The sequence below is a fragment of the Silurus aristotelis genome (assembly GCF_946808225.1).
Source record: "Silurus aristotelis genome assembly, chromosome: 22".
In the NCBI taxonomy this organism is placed as follows: domain Eukaryota; kingdom Metazoa; phylum Chordata; class Actinopteri; order Siluriformes; family Siluridae; genus Silurus; species Silurus aristotelis.
In genome coordinates, this window is record NC_139595.1 from 18,893,540 (window position 1) to 18,910,528 (window position 16,989).

Consider the following 16,989-nt stretch of genomic DNA (forward strand, 5'->3'; position numbering starts at 1 on the left):
TGATGATGATGATGATGATAATGATGATGATGATGACGAGGTGACCCACGCTGGAAAGATGGGAAAAGGAAGAAGGATATGCCTCTCTGCTGCACCTCTGGGATGATGGCATCTCACACTCTTACAGTAGACTTACAGGTCGGAGTGTGTGGAGTGTTCTCAGCCAATGAGCTCTCAGTGCGCTCGCTCACACACTGGCTCACATACACTCACACACATATTCACATCATCTCTTTCAGCATCCACACACACATACACTCATTTCAACGCACAGAGACACTGAACTCCTGCACCTGCTCCGAGGGAGAGGGCGCACACGCGGATACGGAGAAGCGGACACCGGCACGGACGCGCGCATACACGCACACGGGAGAACACGCGAGGGAGGGCGGGTAGAAGCTGGAGGCGGTGGCCGTAGCGAGGGTGTCGTGGCACCGGTGAATGATCTGAAGCTCACACACGCGCAGGGAGGAAGACATGGACCTGACGCTGCTGCTCCGGAAGCTGGCGCTCGTCTCGTCCGTGTGCGTGCTGCTGGCCGGCTGCGCGCGCGCCTGCGGCCCGGGCCGGGGCTACGGGAAGCGCAGACACCCGAAGAGGCTGACTCCGCTCGCCTACAAGCAGTTCATCCCCAACGTGGCGGAGAAGACGCTGGGAGCCAGTGGGAAGTACGAGGGTAAGATTACGCGCAACTCGGAGCGCTTCAAGGAGCTGACACCCAACTACAACCCCGACATCATCTTCAAGGACGAGGAGAACACCAACGCGGACCGGCTCATGACCCAGGTACGGGGGTACTGGGGTACGGGATGGTGGTTGGAGGGCTAGGGGGGTAGAGGGGGCATTTAAACATTTAGTTTATATTTAATTAAGTTAGGGATTTTTTATAAGTGGGAGGGGGGGTCCTAGATGCAAACTCGCACGTGCCGACACTGGAGGATGCAAAAATAAATAAAACAATTAATATATGAATGAATTAATAAATAAATGAATAGATAGATAGATAGATAGATAGATAGATAGATAGATAGATAGATAGATAGATAGATAGATAATGATACATTAATTAATTATCTTTAATTATCTAATGCTTTTCAATCAAGAAATCAATCAATTATACAATTAATCAAACAATTAATCAATGAATAATCTAATACTCAATGTCATCTTTGATTTAGGTGTAATTTTATTACCCCACCCCCCAAAAAAACTAAGAATAAATTGCAGTTATAATATTTGAAATGTTTTAACTCTGCTTTTAGCACTGTGTGTGTGTGTGTGTGTGTGTGTGTGTGTGTGTGTGTGTGTGTGTGAGAAATATTTGCTAAATTATCTCCAAATAAATCAGTCTGAACTGCGATCATATGAACAATGTGTGTGTGATGTATGAAATTCCTGATAGTTTGGAATATAAGCAGTTGAAGTGCTCAGGTGTGTCAGTTCCGGGTTCGGTATCAGGTGTAACAATTTTGCTTTCTGATCAGAACAATTATACCACTTCTTGTGACTCACATTGGATTTTTACACCGCAGAGTTTTCCGTAAAGCTCGTCTCACGGCTCTGTGTGTGTTCTGTTGATCGCTGGCATTTAATCTCCAACACACAGGATTAAATAAACACAGGAAGTGATTTAAGAGAATAAGTTGGATTAAAAAAGAAACCAAGCTCATGTGAAACTGATGAGTATTATGACTTTTTTTTACAAAGCTTGTCATAAACAGGTTCGAATGGTGTCTAGTTCAGATTCGAGAATTAGTATCAGATCACAGGACAAAAAAAAACCCACATATATTCGTTCAACACCAGTTTTTCTTTCAATCGTTCACTCATCCTTAGTAAGTGTCTGGACAGGGTCACAGTGGTTTCAGATCATCTACAAGAAAATATTGCAGACAGAAATAGCAGCTCTGTGAGCGAGACCCTGAGGTGGAGGAAAAGTCTGAACTCATACAGCATGAGGAAAAAAAGAAAAGAAAGAAATGTCCACTTCAGGCCACACACAATTCAGTTTTAAGTCCAGGAATATACAATTATAATTTCAAAGTGTTATAAATATCACCTGAAACTATACAAGTGCACTTCATTGGGGCATTATAGTGTAAAGTGTGAAGTACAGTTTCCAAAAAAGTGCTTTTATTTAGTAAAATGTGGAAAAGTGCGCTCCTGTCCAAATTTAGCTCAAATAGGCCTCTATTTGAAACATCACGCACTCTTTCCCTATCCTGTTCCCTTCAGCCTACAGATTCTATACTTCAAAATGTATGAAATACTGGGGACGTCTGAGTATTTCAAGTGCACTTATTATGTATTTCCACTCGGTCATGTGAAATGTCCTATTTGGAGTTTAGAGTCATGAGTGATAAAATGAGTTTAAGTCTAATCTGGACGTTTTTAATGTTCTGTGTGCTCTTTATTAAATCACAGAACGTCTCATTTGAGACACTGCCCTCATACAAGTGCTCTTTATAGTGTATAAAAACAGCCATACGTCCACTCGAGAGGCGTTTGTGTTCCCGCTCTGTAATCCATACATATTAGGTATTAATTGATCGCCGTGACGGTCTTGCCGTGTGGAAAAGATCCAGTTGGCTGCCGTTTCTGGGATTCAGCTTAGATCATGATTGGATTTTTTTTTTCAGCTCCATTTATCTTCCTCCAGAGTTAAAGTTATTGATCAGACTCTGCATATGTGGCTCACGACCAACAGCACACTTTACCCCGATAAACCCCACGGGGTCAGGGTGGAATTACTACACAACGACTTACACACATATTTTAAACAAAACACAGTGGAGTCAGAGTCAGAGAGCCAGACGATGAACTCACGCCGCTAATTATCTGCAAAACGCTTCGTCATTTCACTCTGACGTTTTATTGGGAACTTTGCCAGAGCTGTTTTTTTTTTTTTCTCATAGAGTATTCATCAAACTGAAGCGAGCGATCAGAAGCTCAGACGAGAGCAAATCAATAACCTTCTGCTCAGGGTGTAATCACAGCAGCCCGAGTTCTCACATACACACATACATACAGTCTCCATGTGTGTCTCTGTCTCTCACAGCGATGTAAAGACAAACTGAATTCATTGGCCATCTCAGTGATGAACCAGTGGCCCGGTGTGAAGCTGCGTGTGACCGAGGCCTGGGATGAAGACGGCAACCATTTCGAAGAGTCTTTACACTATGAAGGCCGAGCTGTGGACATCACGACCTCGGACAGAGACAAGAGCAAGTACGGGATGCTGTCGAGACTCGCTGTGGAGGCTGGATTCGACTGGGTTTATTACGAATCCAAAGCGCACATACACTGCTCTGTCAAAGCAGGTGAGAACATATAATTAACTTCCATGTTTTAGATTGGGAGCGTATTTTACCTCGCAGTGCCTGTAGGGGGCATCTCATTTCTTCACCTTCCCTTCCCATTACTTACTTTAAAGCAGCTGTAAACACTCCTTTCCTCACAAAATATCAGAAACTTTGTATGTACAAAAGTTTTAGCATAAAATTTCCCTTCTAAAAACTAGAAGACCCAAACCTGTTCCAGCATTAATATGACCTTATGCACAAAGCCAGCTCCATGAAGATCTCCTGCTATAGAGTACTGACCCTCAATGCTATTGAACAATGAATGTTAACACTGTCTGCACTCCAGGCCTCCTCACCTCACCTACACTTTACTAACACCCTTGTTAGTGAATGAATCTCTACAAATCCCCACAAAATCTAAAGGAACATCTTCCCAGAAGAATGGAGCCTATTATAATAGCAAATAAAGACTAAATGTGGAACGGGATGTTAAAAAAATGCCAAACCAAGCTTATGTCAGGTGTCCACAAACTTTTGTCCATGCAATGTAACTGAACATGAGTACATCTCTGCAATTCAGAAGAGGAAAATATGCCAAAATACATTTATTTATTTATTTATTTATTTAGGACGTTTACTCTCCAGAGAAAAGAGAGATTTATTTTGAAGCAACCTTCTATAAGAAATTTTTTTGTAAATAATTTTTAAAGCAGCAAAAATAAATAAATAAATAAATAAATAAATAAATAAATAAATAAATAAATAAATAAAATCGCAAAGGACAAGATAAAAAGAATTCATTTATTAATTAATAATAAAAAAATAAAAAAAGAGCAAAAGGCTGCATGGTCGAGTGAAGCTTTTTAAAATCATTCTTGTTCATTCTTGAAGATTAAAATTTTTTCCAAGCTATTATGAAGTGAAAGAAAGAAAGAAAGAAAGAAAGAAAGAAAGAAAGAAAGAAAGAAAGAAAGAAAGAAAGAAAGAAAGAAAGAAAGAAAGAAAGAAAAGGCAAATAAAAATTTAATGTAATGAAAACAAACTTTTTTAACTGAAGGGGAAAAACAGTGTATGCTTTGAGTTTTCTTTTTTTTTAAATAAAGAATACCCTTTTTTGTGTGTTTGCTCCTTGTTGTCTCTGGCCAGTTTGAGCGATCGGCTTCGTTCCTGCTCACGCATTCAGAAAAAGAATCAGGGATTAAAGCACAGATTTCTGGTGTGTGTGTCAATCAGCACACATCTGCCAGGCGATTACAATACAAATGTCTGGCATGAAGCGTGTTTGCTCTGAGTTGTGTATTGCAGGCGGTGTGAATTTGAAGAGTGTGTGTTATAGTGTGTGTGTGTGTGTGTGTGTGTGTGTGTGTGTGTGTGTGTGTGTGTGTGTGTGTGCACCTGAGCAAACAGTCACACAAGACTTCTGAAAGATAAACAGTGAAATAAACGAGCTGGGCCAGAGCCGGAGCGAACCGCAGACGCCATTAAAATGACAATACGCCTCCTGCTTTTCAATTAGCAGCTCCATCAGCAGCTACTGTGTGTAACAAGACACACATTTACATCACAAGTGTGTGTGCCGCTGAAACACACCTGACCCGGGTCACGACACCACGAGATCTTGGCATCAACAGACATGGTAGTTAGTACATTTAAAAAACAACAACATGAGCATGGTTGCCATTTTGTTTTGAATTCTGAATCGATTCCACAGTCGTTTGTCACATGTTTTTATTCGTTATAGTCGGAAGTTGTGGAAAGTCTGAAGGACTTTATTGTTCCTTTTATCACTCTGTTATAGCAGCTACCAAAACGTGTTTCCTTTCTAGTCTTAATGTATTCATAGCAAATGTTAGAAATCCTACAGCTGGAGCTTTACCTCTGACTTATACAGAAAACACTGACACTGTAGACTCCTCTCGTACTATTAAGAAGGGCCATTAACGTTGAATAAAGTGGTGCTCTAATGAACTCGCGTGTTGAACTTGGTTTTTTTACTGTTTTTTTTTTTTTTCCTGCCAGAAAATTCTGTCGCTGCAAAATCGGGCGGCTGCTTCCCAGGATCTGCGTCCGTGTACCTCTCAGACGGACGCACGAAGCATGTGAAGGATCTGGTGGAAGGTGACGAGGTTCTCGCAGCAGACGAACAGGGAAACTTAGTGTACAGCGACTTCATTACCTACCTGGACCGAGACTTGATCACACGCCGGACGTTTCTTGTGCTGGAAACGTCGCAGCCGAAGGCGACTCTGAGGCTCACGCCGGCTCATCTGGTGTTTATCTGGGACGACTCGGACGGTTCAGGAATGACGGCGAAGTTTGCGAGCGATGTGAAGGCGGGACAGGAGGTGTTCGTGTGGGAGGGACGAGGCAGTCTGAGGAGCGCACGGGTGGAACGTGTGTACGCGGTGGAGGACAGGGGCTCATATGCCCCCCTCACCGCACACGGGACTGTCGTGGTGGACGGCGTGTTAGCCTCGTGCTACGCCGCCATAGAGGAGCACCGCTGGGCGCACTGGGCTTTCACGCCTCTTCGTCTGAGTCGCAGACTCACGCCGGCCTCATGGTGGCGCCAGATCACACCGGATTCAAACGTTACTTTACAACATGATGATGGGATTCACTGGTATCCCAAGATGCTGCTACATGTCGGAGCGTGGCTCCTGGACCGGGACTCATTCCACACGCTCGGGATTCCGAACCTTAGCTGAGACTCATACAACCTCCAGGAGACTCCCAGTCCAAAATGCTAGTTTTGCTAGCTACAAACAAATGCTAACAGACACCAGTTAACATGGTGTGCTAATTGCTTCTAAAGCCGGGTCATTCTAACTTTTAAAAGGATATAGTCAAAATGTAAAGTGTTGCACCCCATTGCAGATTTGTGTGAATAAATTTCTCTCGCTTTCGCATTTTAAAGCATCGCTAACTAGCAAAACAAGCTGCCCTTTTACGTCTGAAGGGGCAGGACTTTGTATTTTCCACTGCAAATACAGAATGTTCTCATTTTAGCCAAAAAAAAAAATATTTTTTAAATAATCTGAATTGTCAATTCCAAGTCATGCCTGAAAACAAGTTACCTGCTCCATAATGACTTCTTCAGACTTCTGGTGGTTTAATACAGTATTAGCATTAGTGTTATCATTAGCATTAGCATTATGAACTGAAAGGTTCTCCTCAGCAGCATTATCTAAAATAAATGGGCTTGGAAGGAAAATAATTTCAAATTGTTACACAGACTTTACATCCACCTTACACAATGTGTTTCACATGCTGGCAAGGCTAATGAACATTTATGGATATCAGTTAGCGTCATTCAAGCGGCAGAATCAATAATCATCACAGAGTTGTCTTGAGCTATGTGAAATAACCAGATTTTTTGGTGAATCATTTTATTGTTCACCTGTGTGTGTGTGTGTGTGTGTGTGTGTGTGTGTGTGTGTGTGTGTGTGTGTGTGTGTGTGTGTGTGTGTGTGTGTGTGTATTAGCATTTAGGCAATGAGTACACATAAACAACTTTTACTCATTACAGACCGAAGAGAAATCTTGGCCGTGGGAGGAAACGTGTCCTGATTGTTAGCCTCAATCACATCGTTAGCGATTCGGGAATCTTGAGAAGGTATTTTTTTGTTAAGTAATTTATTGGTTTTTTTTGGTTGGGTCGGAGGCGAAACGATGGGATTCAGGGTTCACACAGATGAACTGATGAAACCGGAAAGACGCCAAACCACCGCTCTGTATCTTTTTGCCGGATAGTCAGACACTCCTAAATTATATTTTTCTACACAGATTTGTATATTAGATTTTTTTTGGGACGGATCAAATCGAAACTATTTACAAAATCACATTTCGTTATTTGAAATAGTGAGATATATATATATATATATAAAAAAAACATGTTCGATGTATTTAAAGATAAAAGTGTGTAATTGTTGTACTTGTATATTTACACCAGTAACTGAGTTTTTTTTTTTTCATTTAATGTGTATAAAGATGTAAAAATAAATGATGCTAATGAGGAGAAACTGTGTGTTGACTCTACATTAATTTATCATTTATGATCGACTGGATCCTCCATAGACTCTTTTTTTGCATTTGCAGTACCTGGCCCATCATGAGCAAAATGGGTGGAGCATGTACCAGATAAAATAGCTCCTCATGACATCACAATACTGAGTTTAGCGAACTAGGTAAATTGTGTGATGGTAATTATTAGCTCTGTATGGCTAGCTTTTACATTTTTCTTAGGTTTTACACTAGCACTAGTCCGAATAAATTCTTCACTTGATCATTGTTACTATTGTTTTTTTCTTCTCTGTTAACCATAATTCAGCTAAAAACTTTTTTCAATGTTAAATATCTGATCTTGCGAAGCAAACGATAATTCATTTATCAAAACTCCGCATTTACACAGTACCTCTTATTTAATGTGATGGTGGGACATCTGGCGGCTGCTAGCGGAACTACACCAAACTATTTCTTTCTTTCTTTCTTTCTTTCTTTTTTTCTATCTATCTATCTATCTATCTATCTATCTATCTATCTATCTATCTATCTATCTATCTATCTATCTATCTATCTATCTATCTATCTACAACAAAAACAGGATATTTACTATAACTAAGAAAACAAACCTCAAATATTTTCTTTTTCTAAGAACAGTAAAACATCTTAAACACAGCAAATAGTGTCAGATAAGCAGCGACATGTGAAATGTGACTCTAGAGGACTTTTAGATGTAGCTGAGGGTTAACAGTATTTATCAGTGGGACTTAAACTCACAACCTTCCTGTATTTTACAGAAACTACAAGCAGTATATTGTGTACAGATGTAGGTGATGGAATTCACTTCACTCCATGGAGCTTTACATCAACATTGAGTTGCTGAAGGTTAGATGGTTGTGAGTTTAATTCCAAAAATAGCACAATAAATGATTTGATCTAAGCGTGAGTCTAAACCGTCGCTCTCCTCTTCTGTTTCTCTTAAGGAATATTGTATAATAATAAATAAAGATTCTGTGTGGAACCCTAAACCATAGTTTCTGATAAGACAGGGTTTCAAGTAGAACCTTTGGAGTCCAAGAACCTTTAATGACCTACCGAACCCTCACAGTGCAGCTCAGTTTTAAACTCCTGACAGGTTCCAGATGTTAGTCAGAAAAGAATCAGACATTTTTTTAACTTTGTACCACACATTTAACTCTTGCATTATGAGTCCTTTGAGGGTCTTTGAGTAGTCATGGGTTACACTTGGGTCATCTCTGGTAGAACCCTTAAACAGTTCCCATCTCAGAAACCATATCACTTCCAATCCAACCCATTTTAGAAACAACGAGCTCTTAATTATACCAAACCATAACATTAACCCATCAACACCCCTTCAGGAGAACTCTTCAAGATTCCATGTTCCCATCAGTAACAGGTTCTCAGCAGAAACACTTCAGAAGGCAAAGAACCCTAAATGGCTCATCAGTCAAACAGGACAGTTCATGCATTATGCAAGGTTTATTTAAGGGATGATGAGATGATAAAGGGTTCTTTAGTCATTGCTCTGGAGATTCTTTGTAAAAGACATTGAGTGAGTGTGCAGGTATTAAACAGGGTTCCAAGCGGAACCAATTAATTAGTCCTAGAATGTTTAAATGTCTGATGAATGCATAAAGAAACCCACAAGAACCATGAACCAACATCCAGAAACCCGGTTTAAGGTAGATGTTTAAAGTTTCAAGGTAGATGGTTCTTTAAGTGATATGGTTTAATACATGGTATATTTAAAGCATGATGAGATGATAAAAGGATCCTTCAGTCGTTCTCCAGGAGATTCTCGGGGGGAAAAAAAGCCATAGAGGAAGTGTACAGATATGAGACAGAGTTCCAAGCAGCACCAGTGTAGGAGTTTTCAAACGAAATATCCGATTAATACGTAAAGAAACCCACAAGAACCAAGAACCCGTTTTTTTAAAGAGTCACTGGACATGTATGAGTTCTCCTTGAAACCTTGGGATTGGGAAACCCTGAGTAGGTTCCCTCAGAAGGTGTTTGAAATATGTATTAGTCTAATCTGATACCTGGATGTTGTCAAAGAGAGAGAGAGAGAGAGAGAGAGAGAGAGAGAGAGAGAGAGAGAGAGAGGGGGGGAAAGCTCAGTCCTGTTTACTCCTGCATGTCTCAATCACTCAGCGATGGCTTTGTGCTAAAGAGCCGAACACACACACACACACACACACACACGACCTCACGCTCGCAGGGTGAAACTCAAATTGCTTAATGAGCAGTGTAAGTAGCGGAGCTTTAAACACTGTTGCAACACGGATCGACATTCCAGCGGCGCTGCGCTTCAGAGCCGCTCTGCGCTGTTGACTCTGTGAGGTTTAGACTTGCTGAAGGACACAAAAGCAGGAGCGAGAAGACGAAGGGACGACCTGCACGCACAACAAAAACCCTGCTGAGGAAACATTCCAAGGCTGCAGGAAAACAACCCGGGCCTTAATCCCTCCACCGGTCCACACTCGGCCGGATTAGAATAGCGCTACTTTGGGTAAATGTTGACATTCCGCAGGGCGAGGCATCGGGGTCTCGAAAAATATTTCACAGAAGAAACGTCTGGTACGTGAACAAAAGCCGGAGCTCATGAGACAACCTCAGGTGTGTCAGTGAACCTGCACATTCTCTTCACTCTCCTATAATCCAGTTTTATTCCAGTTATACCACAGAAACAATTACATTTCTTTAATTACAATTCACCGCTTAACATCATTTTTATCTGTTTATAGTTATATTTCGAAATAGTATTAAGAAAAAAATACTGAAAAACCCCCTTTCCTCTGTCCTGAAGACATCACAGCTTTCCCGCCGAGTGTTTTAAAGCCCCTGACACTGGAGACTCCTTCCATCGCCTTTACATCGACGCCTTCTGATCTTGGACCCTTCTGCAAACACGCCTTGCTATGGAAACGATAACACACCAAAACGAGCGCGTTAATATAAACCTGCACTACTGTCAGAGTCTACAGTGAGCTGACCTTTTGACCAATCACAATCCAGAACTCGAAGTTCTGAAGTAGTGACGATGAGGTCAGAACAAACAAGAAGTAAATCTTGTGCGTCACATGTAATTAAAGCATATTTACCTAAATTATTATAATTATTATTATATTAATATTAGTGTTTCTGAGTGAACACCAGGTATACATATTATTTACATATAATTAAATAATAATAATCATTTAAACACTATATACTGAACAGCTGCTGGGTTTTAAAAGCTGATGTTTAGTACTCGGCCACTAGGTGGCGACAGGAAACTACATTTCCTTCAAAATGGTGACTGATCGAAACTTCATTTAATGAGCACTTATTATTCTACGAAACTTGGAAATGAAGGGAGCTGCTGCAGAGAGAGTGAAAAAAGACATGCAGAGAGATACACTGAAATATAGACAGACAGACAGACAGACACACAGACAGGAACAGACGTACTGAGAGATAGACAGTCAAACAGACAGACAGACAGACAGACAGACAGACACAGACAGGAACAGACGTACTGAGAGATAGACAGTCAAACAGACAGACAGACAGACAGATAGATAGATAGATAGATAGATAGATAGATAGATAGATAGATAGATAGATAGATAGATAGATAGATAGATAGATAGATAGATAGATAGATAGATAGATAGATAGATCACATCAGTGAGCAGGTGAGGTGGATCCCATACACACACACACACACACACACACACACACACACACACACACACACACACACAGGTGTCTGTATATGTGTGTAAATTATTGTATATGTACATGTGTATGAAAATGTGTGTACTTTGTAAGCAGCATTAGTGTTTGTAGAAGTGTCAATGTTGTAGTGTGTGTGTGTGTGTGTGTGTGTGTGTGTGTGTGTGTGTATGTGTGTGTGTGTGTGTGTGTGTGTGCTCATTAGACACTGCTGAGACGCAGTGTACCGTGTAATGGACCATCGCTTTAACAATCTGGCTGTGAAGCTGTTCACTTCCTGTACTGTAACGTCTCTCTGATAACGCAAAGAGATGCTGCAAACTCGCCCCGTCCCCGCACCATATGCTCTGATAAACACGGTCATGTGAGCCACTGAACACACACACACACACACACACACACACACACACACACACACACACACACACACACACACACACACGTGCAGGGGGCAGCAATAAAACAACTTCATGTCAGCTCTAATTAGCTGTTATATTAAAACATTATGAAGAGAGAGAGTGTGTGTGTGTGTGTGTGTGTGTGTGTGTCCTGTTGTTCGAGCTGAGTAACTGCAAAACTTTTTTTTTTTAGTATTTTTTTCTCTTCAAATGTTTTTAATGAATAAAAAGTGCTTAATTATTAATACTAAAAAAGTGTGTAAGTAAATTCAAATATATTTAATAAATTCCAAACTAATATTGTATTATTCTTTCATATTATCATTAATAACAGTTCTAATCATTTATAGTAAATTTTGTTTCAAATAAAAATTAGTAATACTGAATATCAAATGATTTTCTTACTGATATTTTTTGTTTTTATTAATAGGATAAAATAATCAATCATTTGAAATATATTTATTGACTTCTTATTTCTGTAGTATTTCTGTATATTACTCTGATTATATACTTTTAATTAAGAAAATAATGTGTACATTCCAATAAGTCATATTTTAATACAATTACATAGAAATTCATGGAAAGATAAAAACACTTAAATTAATCCAAAATAAAATAATACAAAAATATAATCAATAAATAATTATCACCACTTATTATTATTATTATTATTTTTTAATTTACATATTTAAATATTTGTAGATATTTTTCTTTCTAATGTCTGTAACAGCCACTGATAAATAGCGCCACAAACACTGCCCTCTACTGGACAAAACAACGCTTTGCCATCAAAACCAAACACACACACACACACACACACACGCGCGTAGCTTACTCAGGTCTCAATATTTGCTGTTATGAAAAGCTATTTGAATGATTTTGGAACTAAAAATAACTACGGTTTGCTATCTGAAAGCTGTTTAGGAGCCACTACAGGAGCAGCGGAGGGAAAAAAAACAAGACATTGTGTGACGTGAGAAGCCTGTAACTGAGACTGTCACTGCTCGAGGGCATGCGGTAGTAGTGGTGTGTGTGTGTGTGTGTGTGTGTGTATATATGTGTGTGTGTGTGTGTATGCATATGCTGCACTACAGCTCGATATGAAGTCTCCTGACAGCTCGACTGTGACAGAAACACACCCAGGCCTAAGCAGAGAGAGATTTAACCAGGTGTGTGTGTGTGTGTGTCTTTGTGTGTGTGTGTGTCTTTGTGTGTGTGTGCAAAAATATACCGTTCCATCTGCAACAGTTTCTTCAATTTAAATTGTTCACATTGTATTTTGCGTTGGTCTTGTGCTGCCACGGTAACAGCCTGACGTCTTATAACACGTCTCCAATCTAGTCGTCTTAATTTATGACAGATTGAGGGTTTCAGGACGACCTCGAGGACCGAGAAACCTTCAGACAGACTCCAGCAGCTCGGAAAAGAAAGCCCTTCAACTGACACAGGGACAGCATCCTGACCGAGAGACAGACAGACAGACACACACACACACACACACACACACACACACACACACACACACACACACACACACACACACACACTGACCACCCGCTCGACTGCTCGTCTGTCCATGCTGGCACGAAGCGGGCACTGTCCATCTGGCCTGGTCCAGTGAGCTCACACAGACGTGACCGATTTAGTTTGCCCTTCTGCCGTCTGGTGATGTTTTAATACAAGCGGGATGTGTGTGTGTGTGTGTGTGTGTGTGTGTGTGTGTGTGTGTGTGTGTGTGTGTGAGAAACAAATATTTTTAGAATGCAGTGATTCCAGAAATTAAAAAGTTATTATACAGAACCAGAAACAGGTGAATATACATATTCAAACACAGTTCCTACTCTGCATGCCAATTAATATGCAAATTAAACCACACCCCCAAATTTCATGCCCCACCCTTTTCACTATTGGACTCACTATTGTTGAGTTTGGATTTGCTTCCCCTAATATGACTGGCCCGTACATGGAGATACTCAGGGTGAAGAAGTGGGGACTATTGATGCTTTTTTGCAACCCGAGCTTCATATCCAGAAGGGGGCGGAGCCACTAGATGGCACTGTAAATGAAAAACTGTAGCTCATTTAGTTGTGGTGCGATTTCAGTGATCAAGCATCTGGTGTTGATGTTTGATGTGAGATCCACAAAAACCACGTACGACCTTTTATACACACGAGTGTGCGACAGAAATATTAAATGATCACTGTTTGCTTATTCTGACGGATGACGTCATTCTATTAAAATGTTTTTAATGATTTTAAAAAACGAATCGAGGCTTTTTAACACATCGTAGTGCTCAGGAGCAATAAAATAGAGTTATGTCAGCTTTGTAAAAAAATCAAGTGCACCGCTCCCCCACCCCGAGCCGTTCCTCGGTAAACAGCAAGCGCCTCTTTATCAGCACGTCTCTTTGTTTACGGATCGTGATGGTCTAGCGGCTCGGCTCTGACACGCCAGCGGGAGATGGCGAGAAAGACGACAAGCAATAAACACGCTGCCTCTCCGCCGTCACAACAGGGTTCGGATCAAAATAAACACACAAAAGACACATGCGGCTAAAAGGCACACGGCAAAAGACAAGCACACACACACACACACACACACACACACACACACACACACACACACACACACACTCTCTCTCTCTCTCTCTCTCTCTCAAAGCCGTGGCTCATCTCCTTGAACTCGACCGGAACTCCCAGAGTGTGTGGTGTGTGAGGTATCCAGGGCCTGGTGAAGGTCATGACTCTGGAGTTCTCGCTCAGCCGAGACGGGTGTGTCCGATTCACGGCCATGTCTTTATCCTGACGAGCAGAAAAAGCGTCAGAAGAAATGAGTTGAGGACAATCAAATAGCTTCAAAATCCAAACCCATCTACAATTTATCTTTTTGACCTCACGTCTGCAGGGTTCAGCATGTTCCTGTGGAACGCGTGTGTGTTCTTAGCGATCAGGATCTGGTTAAAGATTCAACTTACCTGCAGGAGGAGAATCAGGTTTAAACTGTGTTTCAGTTTTTAAGTAAATCAGCAAATCGAGTTATTTTTATTACCTATAGGTCATAAATGCGATCTCTACACACACACACACACACACACACACACACACACACACACACACACACACAGACACAATTGGTAAAAGTGTTTACTAAAAGTGTTTCATTGCAGTTTAATTGTGCGCAGTTTAAAACCAAACAATAAGCAAATGGCAAAGAATCAATTTCACACTCACTCTGACTCTAAAACGAGCGGACTGTTTCTGTTTCTAACTCTTAAACTCTGAATCTCTGTTTCTGACTCTTTGACTCTTAGTTTCAGTATCTCTCTCAGCTTTGGACTCTGACTGCTGGTTTCCGAATATCTGACTCTCGTCCTGACTCTCTGACTGTTTTTCGACTTTCAGTTTCTGACTCTCTGACTCTGTTTCTGACTTTCTGACTCTGTTTCTGACTCTCAGTTTCTGACTTTCTGACTCTGTTTCGGACTCTCTGTTTCTGACTCTCAGTTTCTGACTCTCTGCTTCTAACTCTGACTAAGTTTCTGACTTTGTTTCTGACTCTGACTCTCAGTTTCTGACTCTGACTCTCAGTTTCTGACTCTCCGACTCTACAAACAGACCAATAAACGTGTATAAATATTGTACATCCTGAATGTTTAAATACACTGCTGCGATGTTGGATAAAATTCCCCCAAAGTCACAGCATGTCGGCTATAAAACAATCATTGGCCGAATAAAATGTTACAACCTTCACACACAGATGGAAAAGAAGCTCCTGAGAAACAGAAACCCAAAGCCACCAGTTGAGTTGTACACGAGACGTTCTCTATCATTTATCTATAAACACTGACACACCACCAAAACCGCCACAGCTCTCGTTCCTCCTCAGCACATCATCTTCGACATTGGAGCTGTTAGAAGATTGGGATAATATAATCCACGTAATTTTTGTACGTTTTTATTTCCATCGATTCCTTTTTGACTCGTTTCTTATCGCTCTTTTAAAGCAGAAAATTCTCAAGGACGTGCAGGATAACAGAAGGTGAATGGGTAAATGGTGTGTGATAAACGGATCAATCCCCCACACGCTGCTCTCTATTACACCGGTTTCAGGCGGCGGAGCTTTAAACGGAGTGACATCGCTCCTCTAATTCCCCGTCTGCCGTCACTCCTGCTTTGTGTCCTGCGCCGTAGAGAACGCTATCGTTCCTGACGTAAAAATAATTAATTCCTCCTTATCTGGAGTGGAGCTCTTCAAACCCAATCCGCCTAACAGGCAACTCTTTATTCACAGGTGGAACTGACACACACACACACACACACAGAAAAGATTAATTGCATGTCTTAAGGGGATGACTGCTATTGGAAAACACCTGAAAGATCTCTGACGGAGGAGAGAGAGAGTGAGAGAGATAAGATTGTCAGGAAGAACACAGCAGCCCCCTGATCGAGCCTGCAGAGGGCATTCGCCATTGATCCTGCTGTCTCCACTGCTTTCTCTTCTTCCTCTATTAAGACTGACACCGTGTTATCTTCATCGCAGAGCGCCTGAGCTCTGCCTCAGCTCCCGAAAGAGACACCAGGAGGAGGAGGAGGAGGAGGAACAAGCTCAGAGAAAAACAATACAGCTACACAACCAAATCTGAGCAGCTTCAGAAATAGGGTTAATTTATTCATTTATTTTTTGCAGAAGAAGGAATGTGTAGGGGTCACGTCGTCCTTCTCTATTACGGGTTTTAAGAGACACGTGTATGATGTTTTTTTTTTAATGTTACAATATGAATATTTCATTGACCAACAAATCTATAAACATCCAGATGTCACATTTGGTTTTCATTGAAAAATCCTACCTTAGCATGAAGAACAGCTTTTCACACACTCAGCATCAGGACACTTTGTTTCTCCAAACATTCAGCAGAGAAACGTTGCTGTGCCTTTTGTAAAACTCACAGAAGTTGTTCTTCACTAGATGGAGATTTCTTTCATGTGATCCAGTTTATCTCAGAGCAGTTCAGTAGGATTTAGGTGCAGTGACTGGGCAGGTGGTTCCATGATAGATATCGCTCCAGACGTCTGTCTGCTCTCTAAATAACACGTACAGAACTCAGACGTGCGATTTGGCTCATCGTCCTGTTGTACAGTGAAGTCGCTTCCAATGAGCCGCAGTCCAGACGGAACTGCATGGTGATGAAGTACAGAATGGGAGCCATGCTGGATCAGGATTTATTTTACTTTCAGGAACCTTCACTGCTCCAAAACAACCCCAAACCATTAAACTTCCACCTCCATGTGTGAGTGTGGGGGTGAGGGAGTCTGATCACATCTTCTCTCCTGCTCTTCATCTCACACAAGTTCTTCTGTTAGAGACAAAAATGTTATGTTTGGACTCCACAGAACTTTCATCTACTCATTCACTGTCCAATTCCTTAAAATGCACATGCTTCTAAAACACATATATCAGTTAATACATGTGTTTTAGAAGCACATGCATTTTAAGGAATTGGACAGTGAATGAGTGGATTTTGCTCTCATTTAGACTGAGCAGATTAA

General features: G+C 41.1%; 1 protein-coding gene across 1 annotated transcript; it reads left to right on the forward strand.

Moving 5' to 3' along the window:
- The first annotated feature begins 228 nt into the window (after window positions 1-228).
- Window positions 229-7,324, forward strand: shhb (sonic hedgehog signaling molecule b). Its single transcript, XM_083525915.1, has 3 exons — window positions 229-786; window positions 3,059-3,320; window positions 5,322-7,324. The coding sequence occupies exons 1-3, from the start codon at window positions 478-480 to the stop codon at window positions 6,008-6,010; spliced, it is 1,260 nt and encodes a 419-aa protein (XP_083382041.1). The 5' UTR covers window positions 229-477; the 3' UTR covers window positions 6,011-7,324.
- Window positions 7,325-16,989: the final 9,665 nt, after the last annotated feature.